Here is a 27,511-nt window from a genome sequence, read left to right as displayed (position 1 = left end):
TCATGTAAGACACATGTAAAAAGCAGGTTCCTGTACGGCAAACAGTCTGCAAAAAAATAATAATCCAAGCACATGTAGATTTATTGTTAAAAGCAAGAATCCCTCCCAAATGATCACTGATATACAGACAGTCCAGGTTGCATTGGGTTGGGATCTGGTTGGCTTCCTGCAATAATGCAGCCTCGAGCCGCATTTGAATGAAATATTTACACCCCCTTAATAAGTAGAAAAGTCTTTGGTGTTTACTTTCCCCCCCTCTGTACTCCATTCTTCAGATATTCAGCTAGTTGGGTTTTGTGGAGAGAAGACCCTTGCAATTGTTTTCTTGTATGCTTTCTGCACTTCTTTCTTTCTAAGGGTATATATTATGGGATTTAAAACTGGAGTGACAACTGTGTATATAAGAGCACTCATTTGGTCACTCCGTGAAGTATATTCGGACTTGGGCATTAAGTAGGTGAAGAGGCCTGACCCAAAGAATAATGTCACCACCATGAGGTGTGAGGAGCAAATAGAGAAGGCTTTCCGCCTTTGCTCAGCAGAAGGAAGCTTAAGGATGGTTGAAATTATACGGGTGTAGGAAAGGATAATCAGTAGGAATGGACTCATGACAAAAGAGATGGTCACTGCCATGACAGCAATTTCATTTTTGTAGGTATCTGTGCATGACATCTTCACAATTGGTAGGATATCACAAAAGAAGTGCTGGATATGTTGAGAGCCACAGAAGGGTAAGCTGAAGATCCATGCTGTTTGAGCAACTTGTACTAAGAAGCAAATAATCCATGCTGCAGCTGCCAACTTTGTACAGACTTGGTGATTCATGATTACTGTGTAGTGCAATGGATGACATATAGAAACATAGTGATCATACGCCATGGCTGCCAGGAGGCAGCATTCTGTCAGCCCCAGGATGGCAAAGGCATACATCTGGGCTGCACATCTAATTTTGGAAATGCTTTTATGCTTTGTTAACAGATGTGCCAGCATCTGGGGCACCATAATAGTGGTGTAACCAATTTCTAAGCAAGAAAGGTTTACCAAAAAGAAGTATATGGGAGTTTTGCCAAATGTTCAGTTGGTTGGATCATGTGCAGAGAAATTTTTTATAACTGATTCCCAAATGTTCTATTCACTTCTTCTTCTTAGGGTATATATTATGGTGTTTAAAGAAGGAATCACTACAGTATTCATAAAATAAATAATTTTGTCACTCTCCAGAGTGTAGCTGGACTGGGGCCTAATGTAGGCAAAGAAGGCTCTCCCATAGAATAATTTCACTACCATGAAGCGTGAGGATCAGAATTAAATTTAAGGGTAGCCTAGATCATATGGGACGCGGGTGGCGCTGTGGGTAAAACCTCAGCGCCTAGGACTTGCTGATCGCATGGTCGGCGGTTCGAATCCCCGCGGCGGTGTGCGCTCCCGTCGTTCGGTCCCAGCGCCTGCCAACCTAGCAGTTCGAAAGCACCTTCGGGTGCAAGTAGATAAATAGGGACCGCTTACCAGTGGGAAGATAAACGGCGTTCCGTGTGCTGCGCTGGCTTGCCAGATGCAGCTTGTCACGCTTGCCACGTGACCCGGAAGTGTCTGCGGACAGCGCTGGCTCCCGGCCTATAGAGTGAGATGAGCGCACAACCCTAGAGTCTGGCAAGACTGGCCCGTATGGGCAGGGGTACCTTTACCTTTACCTAGATCATATGGATGTAGGAGACAAGGATCAGCAAGAATAGACAGCAACTTCATATTTGGAGGTGTCTATGCATACCATTTTTACTAGTGGAGGGATATCACAGAATACGTGCTGCACAAAATTAGTTCCTGGCATTGGGTTGGTCGACAGTAGTACTTCTTGAGTTGTGTGAAAACTACTCTGAAGGAATATTTACAGCCAGAGAAGGCAGTCTTTGATCTGGGAGTTAGATTGAAATATAAAGGTTATTGTCTTTAAGAGTATACAGAAACGCGAGAACTGGAAAGCTGAATTTTAGTATAGGAGTAGTGGAGTTGTGAGGGAATGCTCCACTTAAACCTCAGTGAAGTAGGAGGAGGATGTATCTTCTAGTGAGAGAAGAATAATCCCAAACTAGTTAGAAGGAGAATGAGGGCTGATTCCCTGGTCTGATATTCTATGTCTACTAGGTAAAAGGTAAAGGACCCCTGGATAGTTAAGTCCAGTCAAAGGTGACTATGGGCTGCACGCTCATCCCACTTTTCAGGCCGAGGGTGTCATCGTTTATCCACAGACAGCTTTCTAGGTCATGTGGCCAGCATGACTAAACCGCTTCTGCTGCAACAGGACACCATCACGAGTGCCAGAGCACATGGAAACACAATTTACCTTCCTGCTGCAGCGGTACCTATTTATCTACTTGCACTGGTATGCTCTCGAACTGCTAGGTTAGCAGAAGCTGGGAAAGAGCAACAGGAGCTCACCCTGTTATGCAGGTTTAAACCACAGACTTTCCGATTGACAAGCTCAGGAGGCTGAGTGGTTTACACCACAGCACCACCCACTTGCCTAGCCACTAAAACTTCTAGAGATTTCTAAAAGTTGGGAAGGATAATTGGCAGATTATCGTTCCCAACTCTTTCAGAACTCACCTGACAGAAAGTACCAACCTGTTTCAGAATCCCCAGTTATTGAAACCTAAACTGTACCATGTCTGTGATAAGTCTAAGAAGCTGAAGAAAGTCAAAGCTGTACACTAATCAACTTATTGAAAACCCTGTGACATCTGATGAGTTCAGTGTGTGCATAGTTTGCTGTTTCTTTGAAGATTTCCAACTCCCATATTATTTGTGTTTATTATTCTTGTTGTGAATTAAAGCCTTTTTCTGTTTAAATTCCATACAGTAAGTCTCCGAGTATGAGTTTTTTTAAAGGAAAAATACACTACAAGTGGAAGTCTACTAATCATGCTGTACAGGTTCTGGTATTGCAAACAGTATAAGAAATCTAATCATCAAAGAAGGTACGGATTTATTGTTAAACCAAAGAATCACTCCAAAATTATCTCTGAGGTACAGGCAATTTAGGTGGCTAGGTTGGGATCAGGTTCATTTTTGTAATAACTCTGTTATAAGTTAGACCTTAACAATATACTTACAGCCCCTTAATCACCAATGATATGTTCTGTGTTTATTGATTTTTCTTGTTGCCATACTCCATGGTTCATATTTTCAACTTGTTGGGTTCTGTACAGAGAACAACCGTGAAACTGTCTTCTTAAATGCTCCCTTCACTTCTTTATTTCTTAGGGTATATATTATGGGGTTCAAAAATGGACTGACAACTGTGTACATAAGAGAAATCATTTGGTCGCTTCGCGGAGTGTAGCTGGACTTGGGTATTAAGTAGGTGAAGAGTGCTGTCCCAAAAAATAGTGTCACCACCATGAGGTGTGAGGAGCAAGTGGAGAAGGCTTTTCTCCTTCCCTTAGCAGAAGGAAGTTTGAGGATGGTTGAAATTATACGGATGTAGGAGAGGATGATCAGTAGGAAAGGACTCATGATGAAAATAGTAGACACTGCCATCACAAGAATCTCATTTTTGGAGGTGTCTGTGCATGCCATTTTCACCACTGGTAGGATATCACAGAAGAAGTGCTGGATGTGTTTAGAACCACAGAAGGGTAAGCTGAATATCCATGTTGTTTGAGCAATTTCTACTGAGATGCAAGTAATCCATGATGCAGCTGCAAGCTGTGCACATACCCGGCGGTTCATGATTACTGTGTAGTGCAATGGATGGCATATGGCAACATAGCGATCATATGCCATAGCTGCCAAGAGGCAACATTCTGTCAGGCCCAGGATGGTGAAGGCATACATCTGGGCTGCACATCTTGCTAGGGATATGCTTTTATGCTCTGTTAACAAATGTACCAGCATCTGCGGTACCACACTAGTGGTGTAACACATTTCTAAGAATGATAGGTTTACCAAAAAGAAGTACATGGGAGTCTGAAGAGAAGGGTTGAGTTTTATGAGCAGAATAATGAGCACGTTTCCCAGCAAGGTGATTATGTATGTCACCAGAAAAACAAAAAACAGCAAGATTTGCAGTTCAGCAAGATATGAAAACCCCTCCAGAATGAACTCATTCAGATTGGTCTGGTTCTCACCTAGTTTTTCCATAGAATGGATATCCTGTGTGGAAAAGGAAACGACAAATACAGACCATTAATTAAATCAGGTAATCATAGTAGAGGCACCTGGAGCATCCAAAAGACCCATCTAGTGGATAATCCTAATCTCACCGTGGCAAAACAGAAGCCTACACGAAGCCCTCAAACAGGACAATAATGCAATAGCTCTCTCCCCAATGAGGATTGCTTTCTGTGACTTTGAACGTAAGATGGCAAGCAGTCATTAGGAGAATCTTACTGGAGGCAAAAAAGTTCCCAAATTTTCCCACATTCCTTCTCAGGGTTTGGAGTTCTTAATTTACTGGCTTTCTCACTGGAAATAAAACCAATACATTTAAGAATCCTTCCATGGTTCCTTTCACATTTCTCAATCTTTCAATGAGCACAGTGTAAACACAATTTAGTTGCATTTTCAGCTTCCTCATATATCCCTGCTCTCTCCAAGTGCATGCACATTGCTAGTGTACAGCAATGCATGTTGAGAAAAAAGGATGCAATAAAGAAGCTGTGTTATGTTTCCCCCCCCTGTTGACCAAAAACAGTGGTCAATGACGCAGCTCTTTAAATATTAACAAATCTATCATTACATAAGAGTTCATGGTCAACAATTCACCAATGCTACTGATGACTTATATGAATTCCTAAAAAAGCATAAAAGAGTAAACTTGATCCAGTTGTACATGCATTTGGATCAAGTTTATCACCAGTTGTGTTTTATCACTGTACAGAGCTGCATTATATCTCAGCAAAGCACAACACTTTTAAAAAAGCCATCACATGTTCAATACCATCACATTGTTATTATTGATGCTGCCAGAACACATTCGTGCAGATTATTTTTTAAGTCACAAAGTAATATATTTGCCCCTTGCATCAAAGCTTTTGAGGCTGGGATGGAGAACTTGTGGTTTTCCAGCTGTTAGTGGACTATTTTCCATGTCTGTCACGGACAATGGAACTCGGATTCCACTAAAACCTGGGGGTCACCCAAAGATCTCCCACCCATGTTTTACAGCATGCTTAGTATCAGCTCATCTGATCTGTTTGGTGAAGCAGACTTCAAATTGCAACCTCCTATTAGCCATGAAATGGAAAGCACTCAGGTACAATGGGTTGTACTCAACACTGCTCTTCCACTCACAGAAGAGACTCTACTTGTGCATGGGAACTTAGATTCTCCTGAAGCACCCACACACCCTCAAAACCTGCTCTAGGAGGTTCAGCGACCTTATGGAGCACAGTGGGGAAAGGGGGGGGACATGTGATCAGAAAATGAAACTGAAGTCCCATTGCTTGAATGCTATGAGCACTGTAACTTTTCTTCACTGTGATCTGTGGCTATGCAGGTAGAGTAAGGTAAAACACTGAAAAACACACACTGGTTTGATTTGAATCATTTATATTCCTTTATTTCTTCATTTCTTTCATGGCTGGAATTTTCTTCGTTGTAAATTAAAAATGAAGATACATAGATGATAGAGATAAATAGAGAGAGAGAGAGAGAGAGAGAGAGAGAGAGAGAGAGAGAGATGATAGATGATGATAGATGATAGATGATAGAATATCTCACAGCTGAGATTCTCCTAACAGTATCTAGCTATAAAAGCGTCTCTCTTCACTACAGACACACATACCAGAATTAATACACAGTCAATCGTGATCAAACGTTCTTTGACTTAGATGTAACAATCATACCTTACTCCCATAAAATCTTACTTTGCAAAAGAAGTAACTGCTGTTTCGTGTGTCAGGGCAGTGCACAATGATGCACCAAACAAAGATATTTTCATATATGTGATCTCATTCTTGATGCAACTCAATTTCGAAGGAATACGTTTGGGAATTTTCTGCTAACTAATCCATTGGGGTAAGAATGGCTAACAAAAAAAATATGCATTTAATCCTTGGGTGATGCAATAAATTACAATTACTTCCAGAAACCTCACATTTTTATAGGAATTGAAAATACAGCTTTTCAATGCAATCTAAATTTCACCCATCTAATTTCCTGTGGGCAAAAGGGGCTGGACTCAAAACCTCTTTCAGATTTTTTTCTACAACCAAGCAGTATATAAATTTTATGAAATAAATGAATGGATGAATAAAAAAGACTAGGTAGTCATGTTTGGTTAGAATAACATGAATGGAGTCGGTCGTGCAGTGCATTGTATACATACCAACAGCTGCATCCAGTACACTATACAAGGGCTTGAGTTATACACAGTCCTTCATCAGTCTGGATAATTATCTAAGGCAAATGAAGACCAACTTCGAAGGGAGTGGAAGTTGCGGTTCAGCATGGCTGTAGTTATTCGGGGTGGCCTCCCAGCTTCAGCCTGGCTGTGGGAGGAGCACTGGTTGCTGGAGCTCACCCACATTTGTAGCCACAAAATAACACTTGCTGAAACAAAGATAGTTTTCAGTGCCAAAAGCTCATCACTGAAGGAGGGTGCTAGGGGCTGCATTGGCATTAGGGCCTTGGGTGGCACCTAATGTGTGTGTGGGAGATACTCCCCACAGGGGAGAATTTTAGTAAAATCTCAAACGTGGTCATGCACACACTTTGTGTGTGTCAGAACTGGGTCTGTGAGTAAATGAATGCCTAAGATTTATTGAGAAAAGATGTCAACTGGATGACAGCAATAAACCAGAAAAACCATTGTTACTGAGTGTGCTTCACACTCAGCTGTTGAGTAATCATGTAAGACACATGTAAAAAGCAGGTTCCTGTACAGCAAAGTGTGTTCTCCCTCATGAAGAGCACAGGTTGCGGGCGGGGCTGACAAGACACCTCACTGTTACTAGGCAAATGGTTTGGCCATCCTTTAAGCAGGGACGGGCTGTTACTGAGGAAATCTAGATGTTGCCATTTGTTGATAGACAGCCCTATTTGTTAAATACAATGCTCGCAGTGAAGAACTTCCTCTTTTTGCTGCTTACTTCGGATCACCCACCCTCCCTTCCCTAATTTTAGGCTGTTTGCTTGACCTTGCTATGCCTGACATGGGGTCGTCTGCTTTGGGGCAGGGGCCTGGTAGGAATTTTGTCCATTTGGCTGATTAGTGTGTGCCACTTGGTTTTTGCCTACTGCGTAGCAGATCATCACAACTTGTAAGGTTTGCGGTTAGGCATTGGTCTTGGAATAGGTTGGTGGAGGGGTATGGATTTGGCTATGCCTGCCCCTCCAAAATGCTGCTGCTGCTTCAAGGGTTAAAGGAACCCAGGGGCTCCCCATGCTTTTGTCCGAAACCCCCTGGCAAGGGACTAGGGCCACGCAAGCCCCTGGGAGCATTCTGGGGAGAGGTGAGGCATGGTTCCCAGTCCAGTCTCTCTCCCCAGGTGACTTACCCTTGCTGACTTCGCGGGGGGTGCGAACGTCAGAGCTGTCCCCATGCAGGGTCAGTTAGTGCTACCAATGCCTAAGCAAACATTCACATTGCTGTAATTTGAATAAAGTTGTGGCCAAAATTATGCCAAAAACCTTAAACAAAATTAAGTGTCAATTGTGTTTTTCTTTGGGGGGGGGGTGTCTTGGGGACCTGGACGCGCAAACAGTCTACAAAAAGAAATAATCAAAGCACATGTGGATTTATCCATGAATCCCTCCCAAATGATCAATACAGTCAGTCCAGGTTGCATTGGGTTGGGATCTGGTTGGCTTCCTGGAATAATGCAGCCACGAGCTGCATTTGAATGAAATATTTACATCACCTTAATCAGCAGTTATGTCTTTGGTTTTTACTTTTCATCTTTTTTCAATGCTGCATTCTTCAGATATTCAGCTAGTTGGGTTTTGTGGGTTTTCTTTTCTTTTATGCTTTCTGCAATTCTTTATTTCTTAGGGTATATATTATGGGATTTAAAACTGGAGTGACAACTGTGTACATAAGAGCACTCATTTGGTCACTCTGTGAAGTGTAGCTGGACTTGGGCATTAAGTAGGTGAAGAGGCCTGACCCAAAGAATAATGCCACTACAGTGAGGTGTGAGGAGCAAGTGGAGAAGGCTTTCCACCTTTGCTCAGCAGAATGAAGCTTAAGGATGGTTGAAATTATACGTACGTAGGAGAGGATAATCAGTAGGAATAGACTCATGATAAAAGTGATGGTCACTGCCATGACAGCAATCTCATTTTTGGAGGTATCTGTGCATGCCATTTTCACCACTGGTAGGATATCACAAAAGAAGTGCTGGATGTGTTTAGAACCACAGAAGGGTAAGCTGAAGATCCATGCTGTTTGAGCAACTTGAACCAAGAAGCAAATAATCCACGCTGCGGCTGCCAACTTTGTACATACTTGGTGGCTCATGATTACTGTGTAGTGCAATAGGTGGCATTTGGCAACATAGTGATCATACGCCATGGCTGCCAGGAGGCAGCATTCTGTCATCCCCAGGAAGGTAAAGGCATACATCTGGGCTGCACATCTAGCTTTGGAAATGCTTTTATGCTTTCTTTACAGATATGCCAACATCTGGGGCACCACAATAGTGGTGTAACCAATTTCTAACCAAGAATGGTTTACCAGAAAGAAGTACTTGGGTGTTTGAAGGGAATGGTTGAGTTTCACAATCAGAATTATGAGCATGTTCCCAACTCTGTTGCCAAATGTTCAGCTGGTTGGATCATGTGCAGAGAAATTTTTTATAACTGATTCTCAAATGCTCTATTCACTTCTTCTTCTTAGGGTACATGTTACTTTATCTACTTGCACTGGTATGCTCTCACACTGCTAGGTTAGCAGAAGCTGGGACAGAGCAACAGGAGCTCACCCTGTTATGCAGGTTTAAACCACAGACCTTCCGATTGACAAGCTCAGGAGGCTCAGTGGTTTACACCACAGCACCACCCACAAGCCTAGCCACTAAGACTTCTAGAGATTTCTAACGGTTGGGAAAGATAACTGGCAGATTATCCTTCCCAACTCTTTCAGAACTCACCTGAAATAAAGTACCGACCTGTTTCAGAATTCCCAGTTATTGGAACCTAAACTGTACCATGTCTGTGATAAGTCTAAGAAGCTGAAGAATGTCAAAGCTGTACACTAACCAACTTATGAAAACCCTATGAGATCTGATGAGTTCAGTGTGTGCATAGTTTGCCGTTTCTTTGAAGATTACCAACTCCTGTATTATTTCTGTTTATTATTCTTGTTCTAAATTAAATCCTTTTCCGGTTCAAATTCCATACAGTAAGTCTCCGAGTATGAGTTTTTTTAAAGAAGAAAAATACAGTATACTAGTAGAGTAAACTAATCATGCTGTACAGGTTCTGGTATTGCAAACAGTATAAGAAATCTAATCATCAAAGAAGGTACAGATTTATGGTTAAACCAAAGAGTCACTCCAAAATTATTGCTGCGGTACAGGCAATATAGGTGGCTAGGTTGGAAACAGGTTCACTTCTGTAATAACTGTTATAAATTAGACCTTAACAATATACTTACAGCCATTTAATCAAAAATTATTTGTCCTGTTTTTATTTATTTTTCTTGTTGCCATACTCCATGGTTCATATTTTCAACTTGTTGGGTTCTGTACAGAGAACAACCGTGAAACTGTCTTCTTAAATGCTCCCTTCACTTCTTTATTTCTTAGGGTATATATTATGGGGTTCAAAAATGGACTGACAACTGTGTACATAAGAGAAATTATTTGGTCACTCTGTGGAGTATGGCTAGACTTCGGCATTAAGTAGGTGAAGAGGCCTGACCCATAGAATAATGTCACCACCATTAGGTGTGAGGAGCAAGTAGAGAAGGCTTTTCTCCTTCCCTTAGCAGAAGGAAGTTTGAGGATGGTTGAAATTATATGGATGTAGGAGAGGAGGATGAGCAGGAAAGGACTCATGATGAAAATAATAGACACTGCCATGACAAGAATCTCATTTTTGTAGGTGTCTGTGCATGCCGTTTTCATCACTGGTAGGATATCACAAAAGAAGTGCTGGATGTGTTTAGAACCACAGAAGGGTAAGCTGAAGATCCATGCTGTTTGAGCAACTTGTACCAAGAAGCAAATAATCCACGCTGCGGCTGCCAACTGTGTACAGACTTGGTGATTCATGATTTCTGTGTAGTGCAATGGGTGGCATATGGCAACATAGCGGTCATATGCCATAGCTGCCAAGAGGCAACATTCTGTCAGCCCCAGCATGGCAAAGGCATACATCTGGGCTGCACATCTTGCTAGGGATATGCTTTTATGCTCTGTTAACAAATGTACCAGCATCTGCGGCACCACACTAGTGGTGTAACACATTTCTAAGAAAGATAGGTTTACCAGAAAGAAGTACATGGGAGTCTGAAGAGAAGGGTTGAGTTTTATGAGCAGAATAATGAGCATGTTTCCCAGCAAGGTGATTATGTATGTCACCAGAAAAACAAAAAACAGCAAGATTTGCAGTTCGGCAAGATATGAAAACCCCTCCAGAATGAACTCATTCAGACTGGTCTCATTCTCACCTAGTTGTTCCATAGAATGCTTAACCTGTATGGAAAAGGAAAAGATATATACAGATCATTAATCAAATCTGGTAATTATAGTAGAGTTAGCTGGAGCATGCAAAAGGCCCATCTAGTGCATAATACTAATTTCACTGTGGCAAAACAGAAGCCTACGGGAAGCCTTCAAAGAGGATAATAATGCAATAGCTCTCTTCCCAATAGGATTACTATCTGTGACAATGGAAGTAAGATAAAGGGGCGAGGGGGGGCATGTGATCATAAAATGAAATTGAAGTCCCATTGCTTGAATGCTATGAGCACTGTACCTTTTCTTCACTGTGATCTGTGGCTTTGTAGGTAGAGTAAGGTAAAACACTGGAAAACACACACTAGTTTGATTTGAATCGTTTATATTCCTTTATTTCTTCATTTCTTTCATGGCTGGAATTTTCTTGGTTGTAATATAAAAATGAAGATAGATACATGATAGAGATAGATGATAGATAGACAGACGGATAGATAGATAGATGACAGAATATCTCACAGTTGAGATTCTCCTAACAGTATCTAGCTATAAAAGCATTACAGACAAATATACCAGAATTAAAACACAGTCAATCGTGATCAAAAGTTCTTTGACTTAGATGTAACAATCATACCTTAGTCCCATAAAATCTTACTTTGCAAAAGAAGTAACTGCTGTTTCGTGCGTCAGGGCAGTGCACAATGATGCACCAAACAAAGATATTTTCATATATGTGATCTCATTCTTGATGCAACTCAATTTCGAAGGAATACGTTTGGGAATTTTCTGCTAACTAATCTATGGGGGCAAGAATGGCTAACTAAAAATATATACATTTAATCCTTGGGTTATGCAAAAAATTACAATTACTTCCAGAAACCTCACATTGTTATAGGAATTGGAAATACAGCTTTTCAATGCAATCTAAATTTCACCCATCCAATTTCCTGTGGGCAAAAGGGGCTGGACTCAAAACTTCTTTCAGGTTTTTTCTACAACAATAAAAAAGACTAGGTAGTCATGTTTGGTTAGATTAACATGAATGGAGTCGGTCGTGCAGTGCATTGTATGCATACCAACAGCTGCATCCAAAACACTATACAAGGACTTGAGTTATACACAGTCCTTCATCAGTCTGGATAATTATCTAAGGCAAATGAAGACCAACTTCGAAGGGAGTGGGAAGTTGCGGTTCAGCATGGCTGTAGTTATTCGGGGTGGACTCCTGGCTCCAGCCTGGCTGTGGGAGGAGCACTGGTTGCTGGAGCTCACCCACATTTGTAGCCACAAAATGACACTTGCTGAAACAAAGATAGTTTTCAGTGCCAAAAGCTCATCACTGAAGGAGGGTGTTAGGGGCTGCATTGGCATTAGGGCCTTGGGTGGCACCTAATGTGTGTGTGGGAAATACTCCCCACAGGGGAGAATTTTAGTAAAATCTCAAACGGGGTCATGCACACACTTTGTGTGTGTCAGAATTGGGCCTGTGAATAAATGGATAACTAATATTTATTGAGAAAAGATGTCAACTGTATGACAGCAATAAATCAGAAAAACCATTGTTACTGAGTGTGCTTCACACTCAGCTGTTGAATAATCATGTAAGACACATGTAAAAAGCAGGTTCCTGTACAACAAACAGTCTACAAAAAGAAATAATCAAAGCACATGTAGATTTATTGTTAAAAGCAAGAATCCCTCCCAAATGATCACTGATATACAGAAAGTCCAGGTTGCATTGGATTGGGATCTGGTTGGCTTCCTGCAATAATGCAGCCACGAGCCACATTTGAATCAAATATTTACATCCCCTTAATCAGTAGTTACGTCTTTGGTGCTTACTTTTCATCTTTTTTCTGTACTCCATTCTTCAGATATTCAGCTAGTTGGGTTTTGTGGAGAGAAGACCCTTGCAATTGTTTTCTTATATGGTTTTTTCAATTCTTTATTTCTTAAGGTATATATTATGGGATTTAAAACTGGAGTGACAACTGTGTACATAAGAGCACTCATTTGGTCACTCCGTGAAGTGTAGCTGGACTTGGGCATTAAGTAGGTGAAGAGGCCTGACCCAAGGAATAATGTTACCTTCGTGAGGTGTGAGGAGCAAGTGGAGAAGGCTTACCGCCTTTGCTCAGCAGGAGGAAGGTTAAGGCTGGTTGAAATTATACAGACTTAGGAGAAGATAATCAGTAGGAATGGACTCTTGATGAAAGAAATGGTCACTGCCATGACTGCAATCTCATTTTTGTAGGTAGCTGTGCATGCCATTACAAAAATGAGATTGCAGTCATGGCAGTGACCATTTCTTTCATCAAGAGTCCATTCCTATCGTGAAGCTGAGGCTCCAGTACTTTGGCCACCTCATGAGAAGAGAAGACTCCCTGGAGAAGACACTGATGCTGGGAAAGATGGAGGGCACAAGGAGAAGGGGGCGACAGAGGATGAGATGGTTGGATAGTGTTCTCGAAGCCACAAACATGAGTCTGACCAAACTGCGGGAGGTAGTGGAGGACAGAGGTGCCTGGCGTGCTCTGGTCCATGGGGTCACGAAGTGTCGGACACGACTAAACGACTAAACAACAAAAGTGCATGCCATTTTCACCACTGGTAGGATATCACAAAAGAAGTGCTGGATGTGTTGAGAACCACAGAAGGGTAAGCTGAAAATCAATGCTGTCTGAGCAACTTGTACCCAGAAGGAAATAATCCATGCTGCAGCTGCCAACTTTGTACAGACTTGGTGATTCATGATTACTGTGTAGTGCAATGGGTGGCATATGGCAACATAGCGGTCATCTGCCATAGCTGCCAGGAGGCAACATTCTGTCATCCCCAGGATGTTGAAGGCATACATCTAGCACATCTTTTTTTTAAAAAAAAAATTAATATTTATTGAAGTTTTGACAATAAACACTAACAATAACAATAACAACAAAAACAACACAAATACAAAAAATAAACAATCAAACACTTTAAAAACAACAAAAAAACCACAAAGTTAAACCTTCTATAATATCCCTTCATTAGCTTGTTTCTTTGACTTCCTCACACCTCCCTTTTTGTATTCTACTTCAATTTGTTATTTCAGCAAATCCTTATAATTTAACTTTGCCTGCTTTCCCTCAATATTATATAACATATAATCTTAAAAAAAGCTTATGCAAAAGTCAGATTGTTTAATTCCAGTCTCTTTCTAAACTTCTTTAATTTTACTATATTTCTGTAAATAGTCTTTAAATTTCTTCCAATCTTCTTCCACCATCTCTTCTCCCTGGTCTCGAATTCTGCTGGTCATTTCCGCCATTTCCATATAGTCCATCATTTTCATCTGCCATTATTCCCAGGTGGGTAGATCTTGTGTCTTCCAGTATTTTGCAATGAGTATTCTTGCTGCTGTTGTAGCATACATAAGAAAAGTTCTATCCTTCTTTGGCACCAGTTGGCCGACCATGCCCAGGAGGAAGGCCTCTGGTTTCTTCAAGAAGGTATACTTAAATACCTTTTTAATTTCATTATAGATCATTTCCCAGAAGGCATCTTTGGGCATGTCCACCAAAGGTGAAAAAATGTACCTTCGGTCTCTTTACATTTCCAGCATTTATTATCAGACAAGTGGTAAATTTTTGCTAGCTTGACTGGTGTCATGTACCACCTGTAAACCATTTTCATTATGTTCTCTCTTAGGGCATTACATGCCGTAAATTTAATACCGGTGGTCCATAACTGTTCCCAGTCAGCCGCCATAATATTATGTCCAACATCCTGTGCCCACTTAATCATAGCTGATTTCACCGTCTCATCCTGGGTATTCCATTTCAGCAGCAAGTTATACATTTTTGACAGATTTTTACTTTTGGAATCTAGTAACTGTTTCCAATTTTGATTTTTCCATCTGAAAACCAATTTTTTTATCCAAATTGTAAACCTCCATTATTTGATAATAATGGAGCCAGTCACGCACCTTGTTCTTTAACTTTTCAAAACTCTGTAGTTTCAACTTGTCTCCTACCTGTTCCAAAATTCCCCAATACTTCGGCCAATTGGCCTCCATATTGAGTTTTTTCAGAGCTTTCGATTCCATTGGAGACAGCCACCTTGGGGTCTTATTTTCCAATAAATCCTTATATCTTATCCAAACGTTGAAAAGGGATTTTCTAACAATATGATTCTTAAATGCTCTATGTACTTTGACCTTATCATACCACAGATATGCATGCCATCCGAATACATTATTAAAGCCTTCCAAATCCAAAACATCAGTATTTTCAAGAAGTAGCCATTCCCTCAGCCAGCAAAACGCAGCTGATTCATAATACAATTTAAAGTCCGGCAGGGCAAAACCACCCCTTTCTTTAGCATCAGTTAAAATCTTGAATTTTATTCGGGGTTTCTTGCCCTGCCAGACAAATCTTGAAACATCTGTCTGCCACTTCTTGAAACACTCCATCTTGTCTATGATCTGCAATGCTTGAAACAAAAATAACATTCTAGGCAATACATTCATCTTTATAACAGCAATTCGGCCCAGCAATGATAATTTCAGATTTGACCATATCTCTAGATCCCTTTTCACCTCTGACCAACATTTTTCATAATTGTCTTTAAATAAGTTAACATTTTTGGCTGTCAAATTCACCCCTAAATATTTCACTTTCTTAACCAATGTTAATCCTGTCTCTTTCTGAAACTTCTCTTTCTCACCATCTGTTAGGTTTTTCTCTAACACCTTAGTTTTCATTTTGTTCAATTTAAAACCGGCTACGCGGGTGGCGCTGTGGGTAAAAGCCTCAGCGCCTAGGGCTTGCCGATCGAAAGGTCGGTGGTTCGAATCCCCGTGGTGGGGTGCGCTCCCGCTGCTCGGTCCCACCGCCTGCCAACCTAGCAGTTCGAAAGCACCCCCGGGTGCAAGTAGATAAATAGGGACCGCTTACTGGCGGGAAGGTAAACAGCGTTTCCGTGTGCTGCGCTGGCTCACCAGATGCAGCTTTGTCACGCTGGCCACGTGACCCGGAAGTGTCTCCGGACAGCGCTGGCCCCCGGCCTCTTGAGTGAGATGGGTGCACAACCCCAGAGTCTGTCAAGACTGGCCCGTACGGGCAGGGGTACCTTTACCTTTACTGTTCCAAAATCTTGAATTAATTCCAGTACTCTTTTTGTACTGGACTCTGGTTCCTGCAGTGTCAATACCAAGTCATCTGCATATGCTTTCAACTTATACTGTTTTGCTCCTACCTGAATACCTTTAACCAATTGGTCCCTTCTAATTATATTTAGCAAAACCTCCAAAACAGATATTAAAAGCAATGGGGAAATTGGGCAACCTTGTCGTGTACCTTTCTCAATTTTAAATTCTTCTGTTACTACATTGTTCACAATTAGCTTGGCCTTTTGCTCTGAGTAGATTGTACCTATACCATTCTCAAACCCCTGACCAACCCCCATCCCTTGTAGATTTTTCTTCATAAAACTACAAGAAATGTTGTCAAAGGCTTTTTCCGCGTCCACAAATATAAGAACAGCTTTAGTATTAATGTCCTCTTGTAGTTTCTCCAAAATATTTATTATGTTCCTTGTATTATCAGACAGATGTCTGCCCAGGAGAAAGCCCGCTTGATCTTTATGAATTCCTTCTGCTAATACTTTTTTCAGTCTTTTGGCCAAAATGTCTGCAAATATTTTGTAATCCACATTGAGTAGGGATATGGGGCGGTAGTTCTTAAGCTGTGTCTTTTCAGATTCTATTTTCGGTATAAGTGTAATATAGGCTTCCTTCCACGACTCAGGTGCCTTTTCCCATCCAGTATTTCATTACAAACGTCCTTTAATGGTTGTATTATCCACTCCTTCAGTGATTTGTAGTACTTCGCAGACAAACCATCTGGACCTGGTGATTTACCCAATTGCATATTCTGAATGGCTGATTCCACTTCCTGATCCGTTATTTTATAGTTCAACATTAATTTATTTTCTTGTGAAATTGTTGGTAAACCATTTAATTTCAAGAAGCAATCAATGTCTATTTCTTTCTGCGGCTCCTATGTATATAACTGTTTAAAATACCTCTGGAAGCACTTTCTTATCTCTCCTGGATTCTGTATGTTCTTTCCTTCCACTTCCAAATTTGTAATGGTATTCAATTTTTGTCTTTTTTCAATTGCCAGGCCAGCAATTTCCTGCATTTATTTGCCGACTCAAAAGTTTTTTGTCTCATTTGTTTAATTTTCCATTCTATTTCCTGATTCATCAGTTTCATGTACTGTACTTGGTATAGCTTTATCTCTTTCAAAATCTCCTGTGATTTTGGATTCACTCTCAATTTCTTTTCTCCTTCTTTTATCTTTTCCAAAATTTTATCTTTTTTCTCATTCTGTAGTCTTTTCCTGATTGCATTCTGTTGTATCAAAAATCCTCTCATAACAGCTTTACTTGTGTCCCATATTACTCTTTTCTCGACCGTTGTGTTCAAATTGATCTCAAAATAGTCTCTCAGGGTTTTTGGGGCCTTCTTAATCATGTCTTCATTTCTAAATAAAGAGTCATTCATCCTCCATCTGAAGGATCCAATTGGCATCAATTTCAATTCCATCTTAACAGCATTATGGCAGAGCAAGTTTTAGGACAGATTTCCACTTTCATAATTTTCGGAGCCAGTCCTCTGGTTGCCCATATTTGATCAATCCTTGTCCATGTCATTTTAGCCTCAGAGAAGAATGTTCCCTCTTTTTCCAGAGGGTTCTTTAATCTCCAAGTGTCAGTTAAGTCCAAGGTGTCCGTCATATCAAAAAAGGTTTTTGGTAATCTACCATCCTTGGTGACTACCTGTTTCTGAGCTTTATCCATGTTGGTGGAAACTACTCCATTCATATCCCCCATCAAAATCAAGTTATAATCCAAATAATCCAACAAAGTCTCATGTAGCTTTTTAAAGAACTCCGATTTTCCGTCATTTGGTGCATAAATGCAATTAAAATTCTCTCTCCCTGTGATTGGATTTCTATTGCCACGATTCTTCCATGTTCATCCTTAAATTTAAATTTCGGTGATAAATTTTCCTTTGCGTAGATTACTACTCCTCTTTTTTTGACTTTGTCTGATGAAATAAATTCCTGTCCCAATTTTTTATTACTGAGGAGTTTCCTGTGTATTCTAGTCACATGCGTTTCTTGTAAGCAGATCACATCCAATTGTTCCTTTTGTAATATGTGAAAAAAATTTCATCTCCTTTCGGGTACATTACAACCATTAATGTTCCAACTTAATATTTGTAGTGACATGGTGTACTTATTCTGCTTTTCCTCCAACTGCGCCCTGGGGTTGTTCTTCCTCTGTTGGTTTCACTCTGTTGTTCAGTCCAAAAGATAAGTTCAGTACGTCCAATGCTGATGCACTCGGCTGTTGTCCTGTCTCTTTATGTAAGTCTTCTTCGTATTTCTCCAAAAATTTATTTTTATCTTCCACTGATTTTATTTTGTTTGTTTTTTTAAATAATTTTTATTAACAGGCCAATCACATCATATTGTTCAAATCACATTAGTTCCAAATTATACAGCCAAATTTTAATTTTTTTGGGGGGTACCCATATATCAAGCTCCACACGAGTCCAAAATTCCGGCTAAGTCCAGACTTCACTTATTTTACTGCATTAATTAATCAGTCCTATCCAGTTCAGTCCAGATAGTTCTTTATATATTTTCTTCATCTTGTTGTTGTCGTACATTCCTTTCTTTGCGATCTCTGATGATTCTCATAAGCAGACTGAAAACTGGTTTCTCTGTGTGGGATTAGTCCAGGACAGCCGTGTTCAACACCTCCGTAAACAAAATTAATCTTCATTGTCTTTTATTTTTCCAGGCTAGCCGAATAAATCAAATAGATCAAGGGACTCTGTCAGATCAAACTTCAGTTTCGTACTCCTTCTCTTTCCAGCATTCCTGATTCTCCTCCCCCATCTCTCTTTTCTTTTCTCCGGCAGCCTGTCATGGCGAGACGCCATTTTTTTACTGCGTCATAAAAATTCCTCAGCGTCCACCGATCTTATTTTCCACCTCCCACACAGTCTTAAACTTCTGCTTATGCTTCTTAAAAAAGACGCAACGATCTTGTTTCTTTCTGGAGTGGAGGGTTATTTTTGTCACATCATATAAAGAAAAAAAAAGTTTTTCCTCCACCCCCCTTCGTTCCAAACATACAGTCTCTTGGTGATGACATATCAAAAGATTTACTTATCCATCCATCGCTTTCAGTCGCAGAGATCCATTATTCAGCAGCCTTATCTGTCGAGCTTTGCTTGATATATGTGCTTCAGCTTCATTTCCAATCATCTGTTTCCAATTATAATTCCGGGCTGAAGCAACCAGCATGCGCTAATCGGAATCGGCGTCAGGAAGAGCTGACCTCACCGAGGGCTTGTGCCAAGTGTTCTGCACCCCCATCTCTCAGATCAGGGGGTGCATTGTGAACACCGCTGGCCAGGCAGCACCCCACCACATCCTGGGGGGGGGGGAAGGCTGCCTACTTCCCATAGCAGCCCCTAAACTACCTCATGTGGGTCAGAGAGATGTTATTGTCGGCCATCTTCCAATGCGCCCCCTGGTGGGCCCCCCTCCCACTGATTTTATTTTGGTCTTCCTTCCTCTGTATGTAAAAGATAGGCCTTTGGGGAATTCTCACCTGAAGTTAATTTTGTTCTTTCTCAAGAGGCCTACTAGATCGTAGTAGTCCCCTCTTAGCTCCAAAAGGTGTTTCGGTATATCCTTGAAGATTTCCACTCTTGATTGTACAATTTCCAAAGACTTTTCGTAATGGCAACTCAGAATTTTATCTCTCTCCTCTTTAGATTGTAGTGTAATCAGGCAATCTCTTATTCTAGTCTTTTCTTTCTCTCCTCCTCTTCCAAGTCTAAAGGCTGTCACAATTCTAAATTCCTCCTCTTCCAAATTCCAATAATCTTGAAATTCTTTGGTGATGAAGTCTGCCAAACTGCCAGTTTCCAACTCTGGAACTCCTCTGACCCTTAAGTTGGTTTGTTTATCTTTCAGCTCAATCATAGACAATTTCAATTTATGTTCATCCAGCTGTTTTCGTAAGTCTGGAATTTCTTCTGCTTCCAACTTTTGTACTTTCGATTCAGTGGCAGACGCCTTGCCAATCGCAGTCTCAGCTATTTCCTTAGCTTCTTCTGCAGTTCGTTTTATTGCTTTATTTTCCTCTATTAATTCCTGAATAGATTGTGTATTTCTGTTCATATCCTTATTTAGTTGCTCCAGTGATACATTTATTTTTTCAAATGCTTTAACAAAAGTCTCCTCTGAAATCATCACCTTGGATTGTACTGGAGCTGGAGGTATATTGGAAGAGGCCGAAAGGCCTGCTGTTGATTGCCTTCGAGAGTGTTGCCACTGTTTCCCAGACCTTAAAGTTCCCTCACGAGACTCTTTTCCATTTGCCATAACAATTAAAGGAATTTCAAGGTCACTCTCACAGTCTCATAGTGGAAAATCCCCAATCTCACAGTTCTCTTATGGCAATGGAAATTTCCTAAAGCCAGTCATTGTAACAATTTCAAAGAACTACCTCTTGGGGGAGATAGTTGCAATGTATTCTCAGAGTTTTTGATACTTAATAGATTTTGAAATTATGTAGATACTTTCAATTATAGTCCAATTTTTGTTATTTTTGTTGCTTTCCTAAAAGTTTATACAGCTGGAAACAAACTCTCTTTTTTCACACCCAAAGAGAGCTTCTTCAAAGTAACAAAGTACAATAATCCCTCAGCAGACCAAGTCCAGGTTTAAAATGGTGGGTTTCTTCATGTCTTAAAATACTAACCCCCTGCAGGTATTTAAAATGTCCATAGAAAACACCCCCTCTTTCTCCTGCCAAAAAAGGGGGGGAGTCTTCCAAAGAACTGGATTTAACGTTTATAAGCAACTTTCCAAAACTTTGCTTTCAGTCTCTTTGCTTTGTTCTATTTACAAAAGCGGAAGGCGGACTTCCTGTTTAAACCTCCCCGCTGTAGCTCCAATTTAAAATTTTAGATTGGTATTTTTTCCCGGAGTTAAACAGTCTTTAACAGTTTTCTTAATGATCTTCCAAATTGTTCTACTCACGGGTAGTTGTTGCAAATCCAATTGGTTCCAGGAAAGAAGTTGGCGCTCTCCGGTCACAGCTATGCGGCTTCACTCCGCGAGGAAGCGATCACTTCGCAGCACCGCGCCGCTCTCTCCTCTCCTCTCCGCTCCGAAAACCTCCCAAAAAAGGGGGGTTTCTTAACGAATGGAGGGGGCGCTGAAGGTGCCAGCCGAGTCACCATGTCACAGGCTTCTCCCACCTGTGTTTTAAAACGGTCCCCCGCTTTCGCCGTAGCAGCGGGACCCGAACTCACGAAGCTCGTCCCTCGGAGAATCAGAGGGACGCCGCCATGAACCGCTGGCGCCAACCCAGAAGTCCTACATCTAGCACATCTAGCTTTGGAAATGCTTTTATGCTTTGTTAACAGATGTGCCAACATCTGGGGCACCACAATAGTGGTGTAACCAATTTCTAAGCAAGAATGGTTTACTAGAAAGAAGTACATGGGAGTTTGAAGGGAATGGTTGAGCTTCACAATCAGAATTATGAGCATGTTCCCAACTCTGTTGCCAAATGTTTAGTTGGTTGGATCATGTGCAGAGAAAAATTTTATAACTGATTCTCAAATGCTCTATTCACTTCTTTTTCTTAGGGTATATGTTATGGGGTTTAAAGAAGGAATCAGTACAGTGTTCATAAAATAAATAATATTGTCACTCACCAGAGTGTAGCTGGATTGGGGCCTAATGGAGGCAAATAAGGCTGTCCCATAGAACAATTTCACTACCATGAAGTGTGAGGATCAGAATGAAATTTAAGTGTAGCCCAGATCACACTGACCAGATGCTTGGAAACTGTGGCTGGATGGTTTCTGTTAGTTTCTGCTTCCTCACTGAGCAGCGAATGCATGTCACAAGACATTGTTTTGCATTCCATAGTCCAAGTTACTGTTGGGTTCCCACGGGAATGGGAGACTGGATGTGACGTACACTGGTTTCGTGTTTTTCAGCGTTCTGTCGTTTCTTTGTTAGAGACGGAGTTGCTTCTCTTCTCTCACAGAAGCAAGATGTATGTCTGTATGCTCTCAGCATAGCTTGTAAATAAACTTCAGAATGTAGCACGTTACCTACTTATCCTTCTGCTGCGGGACTACGCGCTGCTTGGGCTCAAGATAAGAAGAGGCTGTATCAGCTTCAGATGGGCAGGAACTGGTCAAATCTCACAGTTTCATGGGAGCCGATTGAAACTAAATCCTTTGAAGACAGAGGTCCTATGGCTGGGTCGGGATGGCATGGGGATGAGGGACCAACTCCCTTCTCTTGTGGGGGCCCAATTAGTGCCATTGCCTTCCGTTAAGAGTTTGGGTGTAATCCTTGACGCCTCCCTTTCCATGGAGGCGCAGGTTACAGCAACAGCCAAGGCGACATTTTTCCACCTTCGCTGCATCAAGCAGTTGGTCCCTTATCTTTCCCGCCCCGACCTGGCCACAGTGATCCATGCGACGGTCACCTTCAGGCTTGACTACTGTAATTCGCTCTACGCAAGGCTGCACTTGAAGCTGTCCCAGAAACTCCAGCGGGTGCAGAATGCTGCAGAGAGGCTCCTCACGGGGTCTCTGCCATGGGAGCATATCCACCCAGTGCTTTTCCAGCTGCACTGGCTCCCGGTGGAGTACAGGGTCAGATTTAAGGTGCTGATTTTGACCTTTAAAGCCCTTCATGCCTAGGACCCTCGTACCTACAGGACGGTATGCCCCACAGAGAGCCTCAAGCTCCATAAATAGCAACACCCTAGTGATCCCAGGCCCTAAGGAAGTTAGATTAGCTTCAACCAGAGCCAGGGCCTTTTCAACTCTGGCTCCGGCCTGGTGGAACGCTCTGCCTCATGAGACCAGTGCCCTGCAGGATCTGATTTCTTTCCGCAGGGCTTGTAAGACAGAGTTGTTCCACCTGGCCTTTGGCTTGGAGCCAGTTTGATTCCCTTTTAATCTTTCTTTTTTCTTTTCCTTTCTCCTCCTGCGAGGAGGCTACATTTTAATATTTTAATGTTTCAGTATTTTAATTTTGTTTTTAAGTTGTATTCATTCAACTTGTTTTTATTATTGCTTCTTAGCAACTTCATATTTGGAGGTGTCTATGCATACCATTTTTACTAGTGGAGGGACAGTGTACCTCTTGAGTTGTGTGAAAACTACTCTGAAGGAATATTTACAGCAAGAGAAGGCAGTCTCTGATCTGGGAGTTAGATTGAAAGATAAAGGTTATTGTCTTTAAGAGTATACAGAAACACGAGAACTGGAAAGCTGAATTTTAGTGTAGGAGTAGTGGAGTTGTGAGGGAATGCTCTACTTAAACCTCAGTCCAGTAGGAAGAGGGTGTATCTTCTAGTGAGAGAATAATAATCCTAAACTAGTTAGAAGGGGAATGAGTGCTGATTCCCTGGCCTGATATTCTAAGTCTACTAGGTAAAAGGTAAAGGACCCCTGGATAGTTAAGTCCAGTCAAAGGTGACTATGGGGCACATGCTCATCTCACTTTTCAGGCTGAGGGTGTCATCGTTTATCCACAGACAGCTTTCTAGGTCTTGTGGCCAGCATGACTAAACCGCTTCTGCTGCAACGGGACACTGTCATGAGTGCCACAGCACATGGAAACACCATTTACCTTCCTGCTGCTCCGGTACCTATTTATCTACTTGCACTGGTATGCTCTCACACTGCTAGGTAGCAGAAGCTGGGACAGAGCAACGGGAGCTTACCTTGTTATGCAGATTTAAACCACAGACCCTCCGATTGACAAGCTCAGGAGACTCAGTGGTTTACACCACAGCACCACCCACGTGCCTAGCCACTAAGACTTCTAGAGATTTCTAAAGTTTGGGAAGGATAATTGGCAGAACTCACCTGACAGAAAGGACCAACCTGTTTCAGAATCCCCAGTTATTGAAACCTAAACTGTACCATGTCTGTGATAAGTTTAATTACCTGAATAAAATCAAAGCTGTACACTAACCAACTTATTGAAAAGCCTCTGACATCTGATGAGTTCAGTGTGTGCATAGTTTGCTGTTTCTTTGGAGATTTCCAACTCCCATATTATTTCTGTTTATTATTCTTGTTCTGAATTAAATCCTTTTTCTGTTTAAATTCCATACAGTAAGTCTCCGAGTATGAGTTTCTTTAAAGAGGAAAAATACAGTATACAAGTAGAAGTAAACTAATCATGCTGTAGAGGTTCCTGTATAGCAAACAGTATAAGAAATCTAATCATCAAAGAAGGTACAGATTTATGGTTAAATCAAAGAATCACTCCAAAATTATCTCTGAGGTACAGGCAATTTAGGAGGCTAGGTTGGAATCAGGTTCATTTCTGTAATAACTGTTATAAATTAGACCATAACAATATACTTACAGCCATTTAATAAAAAATATGTCCTGTTTTTATTTATTTTTCTTGTTGCCATACTCCATGCTTCAGATTTTCAACTTGTTGGGTTCTATACAGAGAACAACCGTGAAACTATCTTCTTAAATGCTCCCTTCACTTCTTTATTTCTTAGGGTATATATTATGGGGTTCAAAAATGGACTGACAACTGTGTACATAAGAGAAATTATTTGGTCGCTCCGCGGAGTGTAGCTCGACTTGGGTATTAAGTAGGTGAAGAGGGTTGTCCCAAAAAATAGTGTCACCACCATGAGGTGTGAGGAGCAAGTGGAGAAGGCTTTTCTCCTTCCCTTAGCAGAAGGAAGTTTAAGGATGGTTGAAATTATACGGATGTAGGAGAGGATGATCAGCAGGAAAGGACTCATGATGAAAATAATAGACACTGCCATGACAAGAATCTCATTTTTGTAGGTTTCTGTGCATGCCATTTTCATCACTGGTAGGAAATCACAAAAGAAGTGCTGGATGTGTTTAGAACCACAGAAGGGTAAGCTGAAGATCCATGCTGTTTGAATAACTTGTACCAAGAAGCAAATAATCCACGCTGCGGCTGCCAACTGTTTGCAGACTTGGTGGTTCATGATTTCTGTGTAGTGCAGTGTGTGGCATATGGCAACATAGCGGTCATATGCCATAGCTGCCAAGAGGCAACATTCTGTCAGCCCCAGCATGGCGAAGGCATACATCTGGGCTGCACATCTTGCTAGGGATATGCTTTTATGCTCTGTTAACAAATGTACCAGCATCTGGGGCACCACACTAGTGGTGTAACACATTTCTAAGAATGATAGGTTCACTAAGAAGAAGTACATGGGAGTCTGAAGAGAAGGGTTGAGTTTTATGAGCAGAATAATGAGCATGTTTCCCAGCAAGGTGATTATGTATGTCACCAGAAAAACAAAAAACAGCAAGATTTGCAGTTCAGCAAGATATGAAAACCCCTCCAGAATGAACTCATTCAGAATGGTCTGGTTCTTACCTAGTTTTTCCATAGAATGCTTATCCTGTATGGAGAAGGAAAAGATATATACAAATCATGTATTAAATCAGGTAATTATAGTAGAGCTAACTGGAGCATACAAAAGGCTCATCTAGTGCATAATCCTAAATTCACTGTGGCAAAACAGAAGCCTATGGGAAGCCTTCAAACATGACAATAATGCAATAGCTCTCTTCCCGATAGGATTACTGTCTGTGACAATGGAAGTAAGATAAAGCCATTATGATTAGCAGCCATTGAAACTTTCTCGAGTGTAATTAGGATAATCTTACTGGAGGCAAAAAAGTTCCCAAATTTTCCTTAATTCCTTCTCAGAGTTTGGAATTCTAAATTAACTGGCTTTCTCCCTGGAAATAAAACCAATACATTCAAGAATTCTCCCATAGTTCCCTTCATATTTCTCAATCTTTCAATGAGCACTGTGTAGACACAATTTTGTTCCATTTTCAGCTTCCTCATATATCCCTGCTCTTTCTAAGTGCATGCACATTGCTAGTTTACAGATGTCCATGTTGAGAAAAAAGTGCAAGAAAGAAGCAGTGTTATGCTTTTTTGCTGTTGACCAAAAACTGTGGTCAATGATGCAGCTCTTTAAATATTAACAAATCTATCGTTACATAGTTGTTCATGGTCAATAATCCACCATGCTTCTGATGACATGTATGAATTCCTTAAAAAAGCCTAAAAGAGTAAACTTGATCCAGCTGTACATGCATTTCAATTAAGATTATCACCAGTTGTTTTTTATCACTTTAAAGAGCAACATTATATCTGAGCAAAGCACAACACTTTTTAAAAAGCCATCACATGTTCAATACCATCATATTGTTATTATTGATGCTGCCAGAACTCATTCATGCAGATTATTTTTTAAGTCACAAACTAATTTCTTTGCCCCTTGCATCAAAGCCTTTAAGGCTCGGATGAAGAACCTGTGGTTTTCCAACTGTTGGTGGACTATTTTTCATTTCAGTCAGGGACAATGGAACTCGGATTCCACTAAAACCTGGGGGTCACCCACAGATCTCCCACCCATGTTTTACAGCATGCTTCAGTATCAGCTCATCTGAACTGTTTGGTGAAGCAGACTTCAAATTGCAATCGCCTATTAGCCATGAACCTGCCAACCTAGCAGTTCGAAAGCATGTCAAAGTGCAAGTAGATAAATAGGTACCGCTCTGGCGGGAAGGTAAACGGCATTTCCGTGTGCTGCTCTGGTTCGCCAAGAGTGGCTTAGTGATGCTGGCCACATGACCCAGAAGCTGTACGCCAGCTCCCTCGGCCAATAAAGCGAGATGAGCGGCATAACCCCAGAGTCAGTCACGACTGGACCTAATGGTCAGGGGTCTTATTAGCCATGAAATGGAAAGCACCCAGGTACAATGGGTTGTACTCAACACTGCTGTTCCACTCACAGAAGAGACTCCACTTGTGCATGGGAACTTAGATTCTCCTGAAGCACCCACACACCCTCAAAACCTGCTCTAGGAGGTTTAGCAACCTTATGGAGCAGACTGGGGGAAGGGGGGGGGGACATGTGATCAGAAAATGAAACTGAAGTCCCATTGCTTGAATGCTATGAGCACCGTGACTTTTCTTCACTGTGATCTGTCGCTTTATAGGTAGAATAAGTTAAAACAATGACAAACACACACTAGTTTGATTTGAATCGTTTATATTTCTTTATTTCTTCATTTCTTTCATGGCTTGAATTTTCTTGGTTGTAAAATAAAAATGAAGATAGATAAATGATATAGATGATAGATAGATGATGATAGATAGATAGATAGATGATAGATAGATAGATAGATGATAGATAGATAGATGATAGATAGATAATAGATGATAGAGTATCTCACACTCCTAACAGTATCTAGTATAAAAGCATTACAGACACACATACCAGAATTAAAACATAGTCAATCGTGATCAAAAGTTCTTTGATTTAGATGTAACAACCATACCTTACTCCCAAAAAATCTTACTTTGCAAAAGAAGTAACTGCTGTTTCGTGCTGTTTGATGCACCAAACAAAGATATTTTCATATATGTGATCTCATTCTTGATGCAACTGAATTTTGAAGGAATACGTTTGGGAATTTTCTGCTAACTAACCCATGGGGGTAAGAATGGCTAACAAAAAAAATATGCATTTAATCCTTGGGTGATGCAAGAAATTACAATTACTTCCAGAAACCTCACATTTTTATAGGAATTGAAAATACAGCTTTTCAATGCAATCTAAATTTCACCCATCTAATTTCCTGTAGGTAAAAGGGGCTGTACTCAAAACCTCTTTCAAGTTTTTTTCTACATCCAAGAAATATATAAATTTTATTAAATAAATGAATGGATGGATAAAAAAGACTA

At 40.9% G+C, this 27,511-nt stretch overlaps 4 protein-coding genes and 2 pseudogenes across 4 annotated transcripts; all 6 read right to left on the bottom strand.

Annotated features, from left to right (window-relative positions):
* Positions 1 to 279: 279 nt before the first annotated feature.
* On the bottom strand, positions 280 to 1,071 carry LOC128398674 (olfactory receptor 10A4-like; the record flags this gene model as incomplete). The annotated part of the gene is made up of 1 exon (XM_053359924.1): positions 280 to 1,071. A coding segment is annotated over one exon (792 nt), but the record flags the coding sequence as incomplete, so codon positions are not given.
* Positions 1,072 to 3,183: 2,112 nt separating this feature from the next.
* LOC128398673 (olfactory receptor 10A7-like) lies at positions 3,184 to 4,186 on the bottom strand. Its single transcript, XM_053359923.1, has 2 exons — positions 4,180 to 4,186; positions 3,184 to 4,127 (listed from the first exon to the last, which is right to left on the bottom strand). Exons 1-2 carry the CDS (start codon positions 4,184 to 4,186, stop codon positions 3,184 to 3,186), a joined length of 951 nt encoding a protein of 316 aa, XP_053215898.1.
* Positions 4,187 to 7,963: 3,777 nt separating this feature from the next.
* On the bottom strand, positions 7,964 to 9,660 carry LOC128398672 (olfactory receptor 10A4-like; annotated as a pseudogene).
* Positions 9,661 to 9,671: 11 nt separating this feature from the next.
* On the bottom strand, positions 9,672 to 10,674 carry LOC128398671 (olfactory receptor 10AG1-like). Its single transcript, XM_053359922.1, has 2 exons — positions 10,668 to 10,674; positions 9,672 to 10,615 (listed from the first exon to the last, which is right to left on the bottom strand). Exons 1-2 carry the CDS (start codon positions 10,672 to 10,674, stop codon positions 9,672 to 9,674), a joined length of 951 nt encoding a protein of 316 aa, XP_053215897.1.
* A 1,826-nt stretch (positions 10,675 to 12,500) lies between these two features.
* Positions 12,501 to 24,165, bottom strand: LOC128398670 (olfactory receptor 10A4-like; annotated as a pseudogene).
* Positions 24,166 to 24,191: 26 nt separating this feature from the next.
* Positions 24,192 to 25,179, bottom strand: LOC128400147 (olfactory receptor 5V1-like). The gene is made up of 2 exons (XM_053362186.1): positions 25,173 to 25,179; positions 24,192 to 25,120 (listed from the first exon to the last, which is right to left on the bottom strand). The coding sequence occupies exons 1-2, from the start codon at positions 25,177 to 25,179 to the stop codon at positions 24,192 to 24,194; spliced, it is 936 nt and encodes a 311-aa protein (XP_053218161.1).
* Between the last annotated feature and the right edge of the window lie 2,332 nt (positions 25,180 to 27,511).

The sequence above is a fragment of the Podarcis raffonei genome, chromosome 13, assembly GCF_027172205.1.
Source record: "Podarcis raffonei isolate rPodRaf1 chromosome 13, rPodRaf1.pri, whole genome shotgun sequence".
NCBI classification, from domain to species: Eukaryota; Metazoa; Chordata; class Lepidosauria; order Squamata; family Lacertidae; genus Podarcis; species Podarcis raffonei.
Note: the sequence above shows the minus strand (reverse complement) of the source record. Positions and strands in the feature narration are given on the sequence as shown.